Source organism: Ciconia boyciana, chromosome 2 (assembly GCF_034638445.1).
Source record: "Ciconia boyciana chromosome 2, ASM3463844v1, whole genome shotgun sequence".
Classification (NCBI taxonomy): domain Eukaryota; kingdom Metazoa; phylum Chordata; class Aves; order Ciconiiformes; family Ciconiidae; genus Ciconia; species Ciconia boyciana.
This window is the reverse complement of record NC_132935.1, coordinates 65,124,559-65,142,230: the sequence shown is the minus strand read 5'-3', so window position 1 is coordinate 65,142,230 and position 17,672 is coordinate 65,124,559. Positions and strand designations below refer to the sequence as shown.

At 40.1% G+C, this 17,672-nt stretch overlaps 1 protein-coding gene across 1 annotated transcript in view; it reads right to left on the bottom strand.

Annotated features, from left to right (window-relative positions):
* Positions 1 to 6,952: 6,952 nt before the first annotated feature.
* Positions 6,953 to 17,672, bottom strand: part of TSHZ1 (teashirt zinc finger homeobox 1) — a 58,249-nt gene continuing 47,529 nt past the window's right edge. The window contains exons 3-4 of the mRNA XM_072852841.1: positions 8,327 to 11,518; positions 6,953 to 7,734 (exon numbers count right to left, since the gene is read on the bottom strand). Coding sequence (XP_072708942.1) covers positions 8,334 to 11,518 — 3,185 coding nt within the window. The 3' untranslated portion in view covers positions 6,953 to 7,734; positions 8,327 to 8,333. The remainder of the gene's footprint in view (positions 7,735 to 8,326; positions 11,519 to 17,672) is intronic.

Genomic DNA, 17,672 nt, shown 5'->3' with positions numbered 1-17,672 from the left:
CACTTAAAATGATGCCCAGATATCAATAGTGAAGTTGCCAACTGAGAGCAGCTAGGTGGATGGCCAGTAGAGACTGCGACACATCTATTATAATGTCTTTAAAAATTAAATTACTCCCAAGTACTTAATTTATGTATATGTGTAGCCTATGAAATTGCACCACCTTCTCCCCTGTTTCTGATGGCTTTTACACCCACTTGTTATGTCTTGTCTTAAATGAGATGGCAACTACTGTTACTGTGTGTTTTTACAGCAACCGGCATACTCAGGGCCCTGGACCCTGATTGCTATTGCAATACAAATTTGATGTAGTTATCGCTCTTAGAAAGACTGAAGTGGGAAAAAACCCCAACCACCAGCAACAAAACAACCATTAAATTTCTCCCGTGCAAAGCTTTCTTCTTTGCTTCTCTCACTGTCTTATGCAACACCAGGTAAAGAGTGCTCACCACCACACTTCACTCAAAGTCTTTGCTCAGGCTTCCCTCCTTATCTCTCCTCCTTCTCCCTGACCCTCCAGCTTTTGAGCAGACAATCCTGTGAAGTCTTTACATTGAATACTTCAGCTGTCCACTACAAAACCTTGTTTCTTTCCCAAGACAAATTCAGTCTCATTCCACATTTTTTGCAAGAGGTCAGAGAGGTTCCCAAACATCACTCAGGCATGCTCATATCTCCCAGCACAGACGCCCTTTGAGCTTTACCTAGCTAGGTCCGCTTTTGTTTCCTAACAGGCAAACAGGCCTTCCAGCCTTTCCCTTTTCACCCTTCTCAGTCCTAGCTTTCAAAATCCCTGCTGTCTGCTCTTGCTAATAGCAATTATTCTCCTATCATTTCTTTTTCCCATCTTTTCCTTCTTCTCACAGTGGATCTCCAAGCTCCAATTCTTTTTCGTGCTGCTTTTACCCTTCTGATGGCTGCTGATCATTAGACTCTGCTCTTAATCGTTCCTCGGTCCTATTTCTTCTTTGCACTTTTCCAGATTCCCAGTTGTCAAAGCACACTTAAAAAATGTGAAATGTGACACTCACCAACCCCCAAAACTCGGGCGGAGGATCCCCATGCAATGTTAAGTCTAGACCTGCTGCCTTTTTTAGAGCAAAGTTATCTAATTTTTCACATTATCCCACCACAGAAAAGTAGTGATGAGAAATAGTAGAGACAGTTAATGCTAAATGCTACAAACTTTAGCAAGATAGCACTGTAGAGGCAGCTAAGAATACAACTCTCCCTTGAACATAAAGACACACATGACTGCGAAAAGAAATGTGCTATACAGCGCATCCTTGAACCACATTTTATCATCATGCTACACACTCGGATACTACTATATATAATTATTAATACAGCATGGCCATTGCAAACATGCTGAGTGTGTTTGACCTTGGACTGCCAAGTAATATACCAATTGTGGGCAGTGTCTGAGCCTGCAGTGTTTTTTAGAGACAGCATTTGCACATTAATAAACTCAAAGCTTGTTTACTGTGAGAATTTTCCAGTTAAACCATTACAGTTACACTGGTAGCATTAGGCAGTTTCCCCTGCCACAGAAGCCCTGGGCAGTATTTCTTATTACAGAATAAAAGTGGCTTTTTCCAGTTTGGCTTAAATTGCTTCCAAAGTACTTTAGTTTAAATTGAAAAAAAGTCCAGAATGAAAATGCCTAGGGAGTGACTTATACCAGTGAGAAAAGCCATTAATGAATCTCGCATCCTACCTACAAGGGGTCTGGCTTTCCCTTGGAACATGGGATGAACAGAATTGATCTACTACACAACTTTTTCACCTTTCTAAGTACTAAGCAATGAGATGTCAAAGACCCCAAAGCCAAGGGGCAGCATTTTCAAGAGCCACTTCTGGCATAGTGGGTTAAGTTGAAGTGAAGAGGTCATCTGAAAACATAAAACTTTGTACCCCTTTATCAAGATCAAAATCCCCTGCTATCCCGTTCCTCTCCCTCCCAGGCCACCCTCAAACTCCTCGCAGAACGGGGGTGACTTGCAGAGCCGCTCTGCCCGTTCTCCTTGCTATGCTGGAGACTGGGGGGAGAGCGGGGAGAAGAGGATGTTATGTTCTTGACACTGAGCCTGTAGCAGTGCTTCCATGACAACAAATAAGACGTTACATGTTGGAACCGTGCAGCGATAAACTAAGCCTAACCAGGACTTGAAGAAGAAGGTTAGTTTTTACAGAACACTGCTACTCAGAAATGCTCAGGTTAAACCATAATTTCTTTGCATGTCCCAATACGCTGTGCAGTACTGGGGGGAGAGAGGAAGGTGAGAGCAGCAGAAATCTTGTTTTTCCCTAGCTAGGTTTCACTTCCAGAGGCAGTCTTCAGGACTTCACAGCAATGGTCTCTGCCAGCTGCAGAATGGTGGCAAATGGCGCGTGACCCAATCTGTCTGTCCGCATCTGAAGACTATGCTCATTTCCAAGATACAGCAATGTATCCTGCCATTCGAAAATACAAAAACCTCATGATTTCAAGTAATTCAGCAAGACCGATATTTGACCTGAGCACTATGCAGTCTTGAGTATCCAAACTCCTCTGAAAGGAATGTCAAGGGGTGAAGGGATTCTGAGCGTGGTGATACATGGTATGATATAATGAAACTGAAGTGCCAGCTGGCAGGTTAATGCATCTTGCCGAACTGATTTAGTACCCACCAGTCCACGAGTGAACTTATTTGAAAGAAACTGCTTGCTCTTAGCTATCGGATCTTCCATCCCAGATTATATGCGACTGAACTCAACTTATTCTGATGATAAACTTTCTGGGGAGTAAGGAACTGTGCCTGAGAGCATGCTCTAGTGGCTAGACCTCTACCTGCTGGTCAGGAGCTTTGGGCACTATTTCTGACTACATGATTTTTAGCATGCTGCTTTCTGGATTCCATCACATGTGTCATCTTTTGGGTAGGAACTACGGGTACCACCCCACTCTTGTGCTTCACAGGCAAGCTCTAATACAAACTTCAGTTTGTACACACTCTGAGGAGAAGGCTTTGGACAAGTTTTCCTGTGTACCAAGAGAGATGACTCCCACCTGCAAGACCCTGAAGGTTGGCCTATATTTGCCTAATGCGTCCCATCAGCCCTTAAGATTTCATAATGTATGCTGTTCTGAGCAAATGAATCAGCTCTGGACTCCTACAAGAGCAGATGGGTTGCAGGCAACCAGACTCCAACCCTCCTTCCTCAAGTGACCATGCGGCATTTAGCTGCAGGTGTTCTACATCTGACCAGCCTGGTCAGGAACCTGTCAGGCTTTAACCTGCATCTTCAGACAATGCTGACACAACCACTCTGGACAGAAGTACAGTACACTGTCACTATTTTAAATTTGTTCAGAATTATGCTGTACTGATGGTCAATCCATTGTGCCCTGAACAGTTTAGTTAGAGAAATGCTTCTTTAAAAAGAATGAATAATTTTAACAATTAATCCTCCCCCGCATTTTTTACACTAAGAAGTTTATCCAGAAGTAAAAACTATAAAAATCCTGGCAACCTGGCCATAGCTAATCAAATTTAAACTTTGTATTTTTTACAGGGAAGAGAAAAAAACAGAGGTGACAACTACAGTAGTTAGGATGAAAACTTACTAGACACATTTTGACCATGCTGACCCTGATTCAGCAGGTCACTAGACAGGACTGAAGAGAGGCGTGTAGAAAAAGTGATCTTCACAACAGAGTAACAGGAGCTTCTCATTCTCAGTGGGAAGGTCTACAGCTTTTATAACCATCACCTATTCTAATACTGGTCATCTGAAAATAAACAGGTCCATTAGCCATGTATCAGCATTTGCAGTGCTGATCTCTTGGTGCTAAGCTATTCCAAAATCAGTTTTGCTGTATCACTAGTCAAAGAAAACAAAGCTAATGAAGATGCTGGATAAAGAAGCACGTTTCATAAATGATACTAACCTCAGGTAATCTGCATCATCTAAATGGACTTGTAAAGTGGTCTCCTTTTTTACAACACACATAGTTTTGAGTACCGGTATTTTCACTTAGCTACAATATCAGCTTTTACTTAGAATAGCATCTTTCATCTCAAAATGTGGCCACTCCACCTACCTATAGGATGAAGGCCACTATACACAGTGATGAAGAGAAACTATGCAAAGCCACATGAAACATTATGAGAAGAAACTCAATCAGAACAGCAGGGGAAACAAAAATTTGGAAGAATCGTATTATCTAGATTAGTTTCTGGCCAGTAAATTGGGGTTAGCAGTGTATTCTCATACATGGACAGAAAAGGACTCTGCTTTTAAATTTCAGTGAACAGATGGTGAAATCCCACTTCCCGCTACTTTCATGCTGGGAGAGTAACTCCATACTGCATCAGCCAGGAGACCGACACCTACAGAGCTGCGAGAGCACTCTACGTGGAAACTGGCCTCTCCTTGGAGGTCTCCTAACCAGGACCCCTGCCATAGTATCTAAAGAGTATCGCACGTTCAAATTTGAGATGGCTTTGGAAATTGCAGGCAGAAGCTGATGCAGCGTGCCTTGATTAGTCTAATGCAAGATAATGTGTACATTTTTATGCCTTTATACTTAATTGCAATTGCATTTTAGTGGCCTCCATGATAAGGACAGATTATGTCTGGTGTCATTATCACCAGCATAACTACCCAGAAAAAGCCATAACAAAGTTGTGTTGCAGAAGACATCAGTGAATATCCCACCAAATGCTATTAAAAAAGAAAAAAAAGTCATTTCATTCAGGACTAATGTCATGAGTACACAGATCTCTCACATTTGCAGTGGTTTGCATCAGCTTCAAAACAGCAATACAGAAAAGTGCACAGAAGCAGAAATCAAACCTGTGAAACAGACAAACCAAGATCTTCCCCTCTGAGAACAGATACAAGCAAACATGTAAACACCAGCAATGCAATGCTGAAAAAAAGTAGCTTTATACATCTCTGAAAAGGATCAGATACAATGGATTTTGAATACGTCACAAAATAGGTATACAGGCTTTCAGAGACTACTACGGGTTTTAGGCTCTTGCATCTCTTCTCTTCAAGAGCAGTCCTGGAGGGCTGTGTGGTCTCTCCCATGTAGTAGCTTCAGTAGCTACTAGTAGAATAGCACAAACTTACCTTTGTTGAAATCTTATTGAAATAAAGAAGAAATAAACCTGCAAACCAATTTTGAGGAAAAGAATAACTCGGTTTTAAACTGTGCAATTTTTTTTTTTAAATGAAATTTTTCAGAAATACGATATTCAAACAAAAGTGGCAGAAATCCAAAGAATAAAGATCATACTGTCGCTCTGCTTCATTTTGTTAAGCAAGTGAAACATTAGAGCCCTCAAATTTTCATCTACTTCATATTTCAGTCTTAGAAAGTGTTACATCAGCATAGTCGCCAGGTAAAGCTGCTAGTTTATTCTAAATGGACTTTCTTCAGACACTGGCACAGATGATGAGTGATTGTCCAATTCTGAAGCTATCAGAACTGAACGGATTTAGCAATGTCATAAACACCTCTCGAGGGAGTCACCTGGTGTTGAGAACTCACTTTACATGCCGTGTTTCAAAATGAGTTTTAATGGATTTACATTAGATTCAAACCCACTTTAGAGCTATTATTTCTCCCTTTCAACCTTTTCACCCACTACTGCAATGTAATACAGCATATTCTATAATCACATGTTTGCAGGCCCGTGGTAAAGTAAACAAAACTTCAAAGGGTTATTATTTAAAGACTCTGTATTACAGCCGTAGGCCTGACTGTTATTCTTCCTCACCACCCCTTGGGCCCAAAGTACATAATCATCCAGTAATTGAACTGAAATGTCTAAATGGCTAGGTCCCCTGAAGGACATAGGTAGTTAGCAGCAAAGAAAGCAAGGGACATTTAAGAAAAACCTCATGGCACTTTCCTGCACTACTTAGAAATACTGTGTAAATGTAACTGAGCTGGACCTGCTAGGCTCTTGCAGAAAACAGAACAATGCATAGATATTTCTGGGGTTGTAACTAAAGTAAAGATTAAATGTACAACTGTGCTGTGTTTGGAAGCAAAGATCTTACATTTAAATTACTTTCAGAAGAATTGAGAAGGAACAGAAATATACATACGTACACAGAACTGTATATATAACACAATAGTATCACTAATACCATGTGAAAGCAAACCCCTCTAGGTCCTCATATTTAATAGCCCCTCCAAAAAGTGTAATGGATAGCAGATCCCAGGCTTTCATACACTGTAACTGTCAAAGCACTCAGGAGATAGAGTAGTGAAGGCTCTGACAGCTCTCTTTTACATTCTAAATGACATCTGCATTCAACAGAACAGAAATAAAGATTAAGGGAAACACCTGATATGATAGCACTCAGCTTACCTCAAAATGCAATATTTAAAAAGTACAGAGAAACACAGGTCTGCCTTCTTGTACTGTAAGTAAAAACTGGTGTCAAAGCCTCAGAGGTCTTCACTGCTGCCAGAAAGGCAAGTACCGCCGCGTTCAACAGACTACAGGGGCAGAAGCCACAGCCTCTGACTATGTAACTGTTGAAATCAAAAGGTGTTTTGCCTGAGGAGGAAGGGAGGAGATGGGCTTTGAATGCACACAGAAAATGACTACGGGCACAGTCATACAGCATAGGAAAATTATCTTGGCCGACACCTTTGCAGCCCTTCTTGTACTTCAGTGATGAGCAGAATGCCCGTCGCTAATTGATGGCGCCCCACTGATTCTGTACCTTTCGCAGTACGTACCTACTGCAAATCTCTTTTAAGAGGTTATTAGTATTACGGCTTCGAATGAAACACGTCAGCATACAGATCACGAGAGATGATTTCGAATAGATTTTTGCTGGTTGATTATATAAACGATGCCTCTTATTGCTGGAATAACACCTCAAAGGCAATATAATGACGACATGACAATGTATGTAAATCAAGAACTGCATGTGGGTTTATTTTACACTTGAGAAAACAGTGGATTTAATTGTGTGAACCAAAATGTACTGTACAATATTAATGATAAAACATCAAAATGTATAATTCATAGTGCATTGCTTGCTTTATTTTTATTTATTTATTTTTTGTCAGATAGTTCCTTTAAGTACATGCATCTGGAAAGATGCAGGTGCCAGTAAAATTTCTCTATTTATATCAAGCTGCAGGAACTAAATTTTATTCAAAAAGTGTGGTTTTACATTATATACACAGAAATCGAATATAAAATGACAATATAAAAAGTTAAAAGAGAAAGCATACAGCCAGAAGGTACAAAGAAAGTTGAACAGTTTAAAATGGTACGATATGTAACATGTATTTTTTTTAAGCTGATGCTGGCAATTTACAAGGAACAGAATCCAACATTTGCCCCATTTTTTTTGTTTTCATTTACCAATGCAGCACACTATAGAAAGGTCAGCTTGTACCAAAGCTTAACATTTGTAAATAACTATAAACGGCAGTATTTTACAGGAAAAAAAGAAAAAAAAAGAAAAAAAAAGAAAGGAAAGAGCATTTTTACACTTGTTTTAAATAACAGCTTGCATACTTTTTTTTTTTTTTTTTTGCCAAAAAGTGGCAATTCTCGGCATCCAGAGGGTTTGGGCATAGTGGCAACTTGGTTTGCTTTTTTTTTTCGAATTATTATTTAACTTATACAGTTGTGGCTTCCTAACCCCTTGAGTACTACACAGCTCTCCTTCTTCCAAGGACTGCATGCACAATTTCTTCACAAACCAGTTCTGCATTAAAAAAAAAAAAAAGAAGCTCATTCATTTAAAAAAAAAAGTTCTGCTTCCGACACAGCTTTTATTTGAATGAAATGCCTTTAAGCCTTTTGTTGTGTTTTGTTTTTCCTTATTTACTTATTTAGTCACTGGGAAAGGCACAGAAATGCTATTACAGTTCTCAGAGGGTTAAAACTTGACACTACCAGGTTCTGTGACCTTTATTGTCATGGCAACTTTGTAATTTTAGGATGTCTCTTTATCATTGTTCTTTGTGTCTTTCTTTACGGCTAAATTAATGTCTCTCAATAGTGTCTCCCACTATATTCTACAAAAGATAGCTTAACATCAAGGACAGATGTTGAAAATAAAGGTCAGACTTTGACTCACAAAAAATAAAAACAGAAACAAAAAATAACCATGCACAGATCAGACAAAGAGCATATAAATATAACTACAAAATAAGTGTAAGAAAAACCAAGGTCCAGATAGGCAGTTCAGCAACAAAAGTAAGACTGATTTCAGAGGCTCAGGTCAGGCCTAGTGCAGTACTATGAAGAAGTTTAGTGCAATGTTCCTGTGGTCACTTGCATACCTGGCTGCTTACCTGGACGCTATTGTTTTTCTAACTCAGTTACATAGATCAGGTGGTCCTCTGGGGACTTGCCATGTGTTTTACTAAGGTGCAGTTTGACTGCATGCTTGCTTGCAAAAGTTCGGTTACAGAGCTTACACTGGAATGTGGAGCCTAAGTCCTCCTCGGCAATTCCAAGTGAGCCCAAAGTCTTGTTTGCGAGGACTTTTGAAACATTCTGCTGTTCTTGAATCTGATTAAGTGGCAACTTTGACAGATCCTTCAAACTAAACCCTAGGTGTGTCTCTAAGTGACTTATGTACGTAGAAGCAGTCCTGAACTGAGAGGCACAATCATTGCAAAAGAAAACAGGATGTCCTGTGTCCAAGTTCTTTAAAAATTTAGTTCCACCTGTCCTCCTTAACTGATACTTCACATTGGCCAGCCAGTGGCTAATTGTGGTCATGGAAAGACCAGTAAACTTAGAGATGTGTACCCGCTCTTGCGGACCTAAGTCCGACATAATGTATTTGCCTTCTGGGGTCTCCCTCAAGCTGGAAGCAAACTGGGCTTGAAGGATTAGAAGATGCTGAGGGTTCCAGTTGGACTGTCTGCCCTTCCTCTTGTGTACTGGTGACAGTTCATCCAGAGCTTCCTCAAAACTGCTCCCGTCAGCGTCAGACTTCTCTGACACGGTAGACGGAGTTGAAGACTTGGGTGTCAAACGCCCTGTGAGGTTCTTCACCATATCGGAAATATCCAGCAGGGCACTCTCCCTTAGCGGGGATGAGGCAGAGTCAGCCACACTGGAAACAAGAGGTTTGTTTTTGGACTTGGTTAAATCAATAGGTTGATCACTGTTCTCATAGTAGTACCGGTCAATAGCATCAGCCTGCTTGACCGGAGTTGTTGGGTAAATGGGTTTGTCCAACATGCTGTTGCTAATTTTGTACAGCATGGCCAAAGGGTCCAGAGAGGGGCTTACCGGCTTAGAAATTTTGCCTAAGTGGGTATTCATAATGGACTGTAAAGCGCTCAATGGATTAATGAAGGATGGCTCAGGTGAATGATCTGTGATGATTCCTAAATTGTTACAGCCGTTTGCAACCTTTGTTTTATGTGGCTCTGTACCATTTGGTGTATGTGCTTCTGCTGGACTATCCTTTTTGACCTTCTGAACTTCTGTCTCAGAGCTCTTCTTCTGCTGCTGTTTGTTATTTATTTCTTCTGCTTTCGGGAAGTCCTTGTTTTCTTTAGCAGCAGGTGACATGGGTTTGACTGGAGAACTCTTCTCTTTCTCCAAAGGCTTTTCTTCCTTCTTCACGCTGATTTTACCTGTAACTTTCTCCACCAGTTCTTCCATAGCAGATACATTGCTCTTGTGAGGTGGGGGTGTGAGATTGCCTGGGGAATGGATGAGCGCATTGTGTTCTGACGACAGTGATTTTACACTGCTGGCATAAGACGGCTGCATCTGAATGCTCTGCACCGCGGGCTGAAGGGGTTTGACTGTTCCCGGGAGCTGGTAAGCTGCATGAATACTGGGATATCCTCCCCAGGAAGGGGCTCCATTCTGAGCTTTGCTGATAGCTGTTGTCACCGTGTTCTCCAGGGATTTCAGTATGTCTATTCCACCTTTAGGACTATCATCTAGGTCCTCCTCTCTGAGGTACTGATACAAAGTTGTTGGCTCAAACTTCTCTGTGGAGTCCTCATTCTCTTCTTTAATCTTTTTCTCTGTTTCATTGACCACCACCTTTTCCTTCTCTAGGTCTTTCTTTTCCTCCGAGTTTGTGGAGCCCGCTGGGGAATCGGGCTGCTTTTTAATGTTGGAGGCTGGTAGCCTTGTGTGGGTGGTGGGTGGAAGAGGTATAGACTGTATCTTCTCCTCCACCACAGGGTCCAATACTAGCTGTTTGCCTTTTTTGGAAGCAGAATTGGTCACCTTCAAGAAATGACCAGTGACCATCATGTGAGCAGTGAGCTGCTGCAAAGTGTCATGGGAACTGCCACATTCCATGCATTTCAGTATTTGGGCTTTGCGTGCCTCAAACTGCCAAGTGTAGCTAGCACCATTCTGATAGCCATAGCGGTTGTTTGGAGTCACATAGGGGTTGGCAGTTTTCTGATCCTTTGCAGACTCACCCAGTGAAGCTTCTGCAGTGATCCCTGTTGGCTCAGGTGAACAAGGTGAAGCTAAGTCCTGAAGTGCTCGCTTTTTGGTAGAAGGGACCAATTTAGTGATGGCTGGTACTGGCTCCTTCAGAGGCACTTTCTGGTAATGCTTTGTTTTTATCATGTGGACGCTGAGGTCTTGCAAAGACTCAAATGAATGCCCACAGTACATGCACTTCAGCACTTTTTGGGCATCCTCTTTGCCTTCCATTTCCATAAGTGATCGTTTTCTAGGCTTTGACCACCGTTTGGTCTTATCAGCTTCTTTATCTCTGTTGTCATCCCGGTAATGCCCAGTTTCATTCATGTGCACTGTTAGCTCCACCAGTGTGTCATAGGCTGCACTGCAGTCTTTGCATCGGAACTTGCTAGCACCGGTGAACACAGACCCATAAAGTTTATTGTTTTGCCGGTAAAGCTGTACTGTGCTGAAAAGACTAGGCTCTGGGAGAAGTCCGTATGATGAGGTCTGCTGCAAAGTTTTAGCTAATGCAGCTTGGTGCCAGTCATAACCTGAGCCACCACTGTTACTGTTACTGTTACTAGTATTACTGGTGGTTGTACTGGTACTAGTGTTGGTACTGGTAGTACTAGTACTCTGGGAATTGGCATTGGTGTCGGTACTGGTGGTGTTTTCATTCTGGCCGATTCCATTGTTGCTGGTGGTTGGACTGGATTTCTTTAAGTCCAAAGCTAAACTGGACCAGCAAGTCTCTGAAAGCAAATTTGCATACACAGCTTTTATTTGTGCCAAGCTGTCCTGTGGATAGGAAACATTGTCTGTGCACTGAGGATCCTCTTTCTCTTCTTTAGAGGAAGTGCTTTTGAAATGGGCCAGCTGATCGCTGTTTTCACTAAACGGCGAACCATAGCCTGCATCCTGATTAGTTGCAGTGCTGACTGGGGAGTTCTGGTAGCTTTGAGCCTCTTTGATCTCCGCTTCTTCATTGCACAAATACTCATTCTCCTGGATGTCCAGAGACAGCCCATCATCTTCGACGCTGTCTTCATCTATTTCTGCTGCTTTCAATTCCTCCTCAGGAACATATGCTAAAATGGGGGTGGGGGGTGGGGGGGTGTAAAACAAGACAAAGTTACTGAACACGCACATTTTACATCATTGCTGTCTTCTGTACTAAAAGCAGTAACCATAAAGACAAATTCTGAAGGTACATCCGGAAACCAAACTCGCTATCACTCACACACTCCACCTATAAATCCACATACTCTGTCCTGGTTACAGGTTGATATCAGTGCTATCTAAGAATAAACTTTGACTTCAGCAGTAAAATATGTGCCAGGACCACAGCAGATACCATACTATCAAAACCAAAATCAAACAAAAAGCCTACTAAACCAGTTTTTATCAACTTAAAAAATGGCCTGGCACTGAGCTGTATTTACTGCACTACGTATGCACAACACGTTGCAGCTGACCTGCACCCCTCAGACCTAGGCACTCAGAACCACCGGCTTGACCAACTCCATTTCGTCAGGGCTGTCTTTTCTGGCAAACTGGCTTTAGCCACAGCTTCAAGGACCATTTCTGTGTCACTGACACCTGACTCTAATGGAGCTTTATGGGGCAAGTGTGTCAGGTTAGCTGTTCCAGGGTCTCCCGGTGGCTGACTGTACTGGGTCCATCTGAGAGCAGAACAGCTTTCGTTTTTACAAGGTGAAAAGAGAAGCAAGCTGTTTTCTGAAACAGCTAGGATATACTTCGCCCCGTGTTACGATCTGATGTGGGTCCTGCATTTACCACTTTGAAAACAGCAGTCAACAACTAAAAGTAAATATTAGAGATTAATTTTTAAAAGCAACAAACAAAAAACTTGAGACCTCCATCCTAGCTTAATTATTGTCTTGTGGTAAACATAAAACTTTGCTATTGTATTGCCACCTGGTGAAACTATATAATCTTACCAAACTATGTGTTTATCTATATCAAACTATTTTTTAAACTAGCAAATGTGATATTCATGAGCAGATGGCCATTACATCAAAACACATTTACTCCAAGGGCCCAATTCACAGAAGTGGCTTACATGTACCTAAGTGATAAATGCACACTTTCATTGCAAAGCAGAAAACACACTTGTACACATTTCCCTCCAGTTTTGTAAAAGAAGCTTAAAAGAATCACAATGATAATGGAATGTAGATCATTTATAAGCATGTCAAGGTAGAAAACATGGTTTGTGAACAATTTTCAGTGATCGAATAAAAAAATGCCTCCTTGTCAGGTGAACTGTGCGGCAAGTGATGCTGAAATGTGGGCTATGTCCTTCCATGGTACAATACTGAAAGGCAGGCAGAAAAAGAGGCACTTCTGCTCCTATGTGATATGCAGAAAATACATATTATCATGTTAACAAAGCTGAAGTCTTCTTGAATTGGGGGGAGCATAAGCAGAAGTTGAGCTTTTTGTACACAGTTGTTAACATACTCTGAAACTTCTTTTCTGAAAAATAAAAATAATCTTTTCTTATTGTAGTATGAACACTCTTTGAAATATGTTTAAAATTTTTTTAGAGAAGTAACAGTATTATGGCCAGTAGTGCATCCTGTATTCACCTTTGCAATTCAGTCTTAATGCAGTGCTTAACTACTTCAGTCTGATCTTTTAAGATAAAGTAGAAAAGTAGTCCATCTAGTACTGGGGTAGTGCTGAACCTTAAGATGCCCGCTGCATCTTTCACCTGTCCTCTAAGTGTCAATTTTTTTCAGAAGAGAATTTGATCTTTTTGTTTTTAAAAAAGTGTTAAGCGGGGCCCAATTCCTTACAGATGTGTCAGCCTGAGGTGTTTTCTAATATGTTTAAAAGGACCGGTGAATACCAAGCACAACAGAAGTCACCACAGAAATCATCCTGGAGCCAAAGGCCAGGAAGATCCCAGAAAAGCATTACAAAACCAGAAAAAAAAAAATCTTAAAAATGCATTTAGTTCATAAAATGAAGAATAAAATACAGAAATAGTAAAAGAACTAAGTCAGCTTCCCAATGTTGTAGTAATGCTGCTGTTGAAACGCTCTGCAGGTATTTGAGCATGGTAGTACTGCTGCAGTTCTGAACTCTAGGTATGCAAGCAGAATTCTCTCCCACAGCTACAGTCTAAGATCTCTTAGCTCTCTCATTAAATACACCTGTTTTCAGTCATTCTAACAGCAAAAGACAATACATTTTTAAGTTTCAGAAAAGTAAAGAACAGTTAAAGAAGAATATGGTTTCTGATTCTGAAATTACTTTTAACTAAAAAAATAAAAAAACTCTGAGGCCTAAAATGCATAAAAATGGACAGTTACCATCTGGCATTTTTATTTAAAAAAAAAAACCAACGAAAACTTAGTAATGATCAGCAGACAGTCACCAAGTAGAAGCTGAGAACTGAGGGGGTCCACATTCTGTGCTTTTATGAACAGCTATCTTCTCACTAACCTCAGTGGAACTATGCCAATTTTCTCTAATTATCACATCCCAATGTTTTTAATAAATAGATGTAAGAAACTGTTGTAAGATGCTGAATGTTGCTATAGTTGATACAGCATTTTGTACGAATCCAGGTGAATTATCTGCTTACAACTCTCTACTTAATTCTAAATTGCATAAATATATATTTTTATAATAGTTATATATAACCATCTAAATATCTGCTTAAGTAGGAACTCTAGTTGAGCCATTGCCATACCTTTTATTTTCTTTTATTTATTTATGACAGTGTGTTTTCTCTATTCTGGTACTTTTGCACTTTACCATAAAAATAAAAGGAGCTAAACCACACAAGAAACGTTAAACCTACATGAAAGGTCGGTGTTAAACTGTCAAAGCAAAGAAACTGAGTGTTAGGGTGAAATATCCATCTTTCACTTACGTTCCTAGTCTTAGGTTCTGCTGAGACTACTACACGATTGCGTTCACTCCCTTACCAATATATACTGCAATATAAGAGTTAAGAACATACAATTGGCCAGGACTCTGATTTTCTATGATTTCAGAATTTAAGCCAGATTCTGAAAAAAACTGAATTTACATGATGAGCACACCCACATGTCTGTACAGTTGTTATCTGAAATAACACAAAGAAATAATGCTTCTTAACCAAAAAGAGAGTAATTTATCTGAAATGTTTAATTTCTATCACTGCAATCACAAATATTTTATTTAACTCCTTTAGTTACCATAGGATACACACAATACCTTTTCATTCAAGACTACTAATGTTTATAAGATGAATAGCAGCACACTCAATATATGGTATTTTGCAAGGTCAGTGCAATTCTCTAACTGAAAAGGTTTCTGTTAGAAATAATTCAGAAGCATACAAAATTAAGAATGTTAATGTCTAAAAACATGTATGTTTTACTAAAATTCTCAGAGAAATTTGACAAATAAGCAAGCTTCAGAATTTTAAACACAGCAAAAATGTTCCCATTATAATTACTTGCAGAGACAAGTAATATTATTCTACATCAAATAAAAGCGTGAGATGTTCAGATTCTCCCCCTAAATTATAAAAGGTAGCTCAACAGACAGACGGATTTCAGACAGAGTATCTTTCTGTGACTGAGAAACTCTCAGCAATCTTCTCCAGATATTCCTGCATCTGCAAAGACTCTGCTGGTTTACATCTCCTGAAACCACACAGAAATACCAAGAGCAGATATAAGCACTGATCCTCCTCAACAAAAACTATCTCCAAAGCAGAAGAAATTACAGAACATAATGTCAGCTTTTCTTTTCCTTCTCATTTGTGCATGCATAGACTCAGGCAAATGCACGGGGGGAAAAAGGGGAAAAAGCTTCAAATTCCAGACAACTAAAAATTAGGGGGAGCAGTTTGTATTTCTTCTTATTAAGTCTTGCTAATATTTTTTGCCTATAAAATGTGCCTTCTGGATGCCAATGCTTCCCCATAGATATACTGTCATCTTTGAGCAGTGTTAAAAGCTTTGCATTCTAATCTAAGTGGACATGAGACGCTATATATTGTACATATGAGTAGCACAGCACATTGTGTTTGCTTCAGTGAGAATATTTACACTATAAATACACATCCATTGTTTGAAAAAGCAGACAGAGATCTGAAATGTAAGGATGTGGTTAAAAATATAAATATTCTCACATAAAACCTTTCTATAACCTCAGACCGGTGCTTTTGAAGGAATCTGTCTCTACAGAGGTATTCTTTTCCATTCAAAAAGGGATTCAGCATTGAATACATTATTTTGAAAAGGACAAAAAGTAATGATTGTATTTGTTTTTAACAGTCTACAAAATTAAATGTAGTAAATTCTTCAAGACCCAATTTTAAATCGTCCAAATAAATAAATTTATTCAGAAGAAACACCTAGGTATTGAAGGCCACAATTCAGTAAAGCAATTGAATTCTGAAATAATTTTCACTGAAATACATATTTCATAGTTTCAACAAATAGGGATGGGTTTAAGTCTAAAATTCTTCACTAAATCAGGGCCTACTCTGGGACTAAACACTATGGCACAATGTGAATGTTCACCATTCTTCAACAGATGTATTTCCACAGCTTCTAATATTTACCCAGCCAACAGGAGACAGCAGCTGCAGAAGTTTTCACAGTCCACACCGTCACCTTGCACAAACTGCACTCTAGGCTGGGAGTGATTTCCACTGCACACAAGAACACTTTTCACATCTTGGGCAAAAAAGTACCGATAGAAAAGACAATCTATAGCCACACATCTCCCTCATTACAGAAAAACAAGAGGGAGAGGAAGAAAAAATTTACAGATACGTTTCCAGAATACAGAGAGTTTTACAAAAGAATCCAAAATCTCACATTGTGAGAGGTTAACATGCCTGCTGGAAGATTTGCGAATTTTCTATATTAGTATATACAAAGGTTCATCCAAAATTCTGGCACAGATGCTACGAATCTGTGTGTGTGTATTACAATGTCACTACAGTGGAAAAATATGGCTTAGTTATGACAATGGCTGAGGAGCAGCACAGACTATCAGACAACCAAATAACCTTACTACAGTGGTTTGTGTCTTTCATTTCTAATTGCAGCAAAATAGGGGGCAAAATACTAGAACTGCCTACCCTCTAATTCTAATGCAATGGGTCTGAAAAGTAGATAAGGTACTGTAACAAGAACAACCTCCATGCTTCTAGCAGGTTGAATGATAACCCTTAAAGGCATCCCATTAAAAACCAACAAAAAAGATTCTTCACTTCCTTCTCTTCTCTCCTCTATCCCCTTAAAAGGAATGCTGAAAATTATTAGCCAACGCTGGCAATTGGAGAACGAAGCAGCTTGCATGCGGGTATATTTTCACAGTGATTCTAATCTGAGAAATTTACTTGCTCTTCCCCTTCTATCTGATAAACTATACGTTCAAGCATTCTCATTAGTGTTCGGATCACCAAAGAGAGCTGGAGATGAATCAGTCCATCCACCCCTCCTCTCCCGGCTCTGTCGAGATTATTTCATTGAAATGTTCATTTTCATCCCTGCTGGCAACATTAGAATGGAAGTATTTAACCTGTTTCCATTACTTATACAAATTACCATTATGGGGTAGGACAGATGTTAGAATCATGCCACATAACTGACTTCCATACATTCTTTACGGGGAGGATAAGAAGAGGGAAAGCTGTTAGATCATATTATCCAGTCTCAATAATGTTCTCTCTGCTACCAGATTCATTAACTTCCAACATCAACGTTTCACTTTCTTTCTGCGTGAAAATGCTCCGTCTCCTTGAGCTCATTTAATTTGGAGCAGGAAATCTTTGTCAGAAATAATTTTTTGATCAGGTGCTCTAACTAAGGGGTGAAGGGGGGCTGGGGAAAGAATAAAGAAAAGGGGAGGGAAAACCCAACACCTTGTCGAAAATGTTATTTCTCTAACATGGATGATGAAAGAGAAGTCAGTTAAGATGCTGGTACTCAAAGATGGCTGTCACTTCAGATAGGGGATGGCACGACTCACCTAGACAGGTGACGCTTTGGTGGAGCAAAGGCTTGCTGCATTATTGAGAGCACCAGAGATCAGGATGACAAAGACTGTAGGCCCAGGGTGCCTGGGGCTCCTAGAGAAGTGACTTCAGCAGGCACATGGATTTCAGCCTCCATTTGCATCACTAACTAATAGTGAAGTACAAAACAAAAGTTCGGTGATTAAAAGGCAAGCACACGGGTACAGAAGGCAAATACCCCAGTC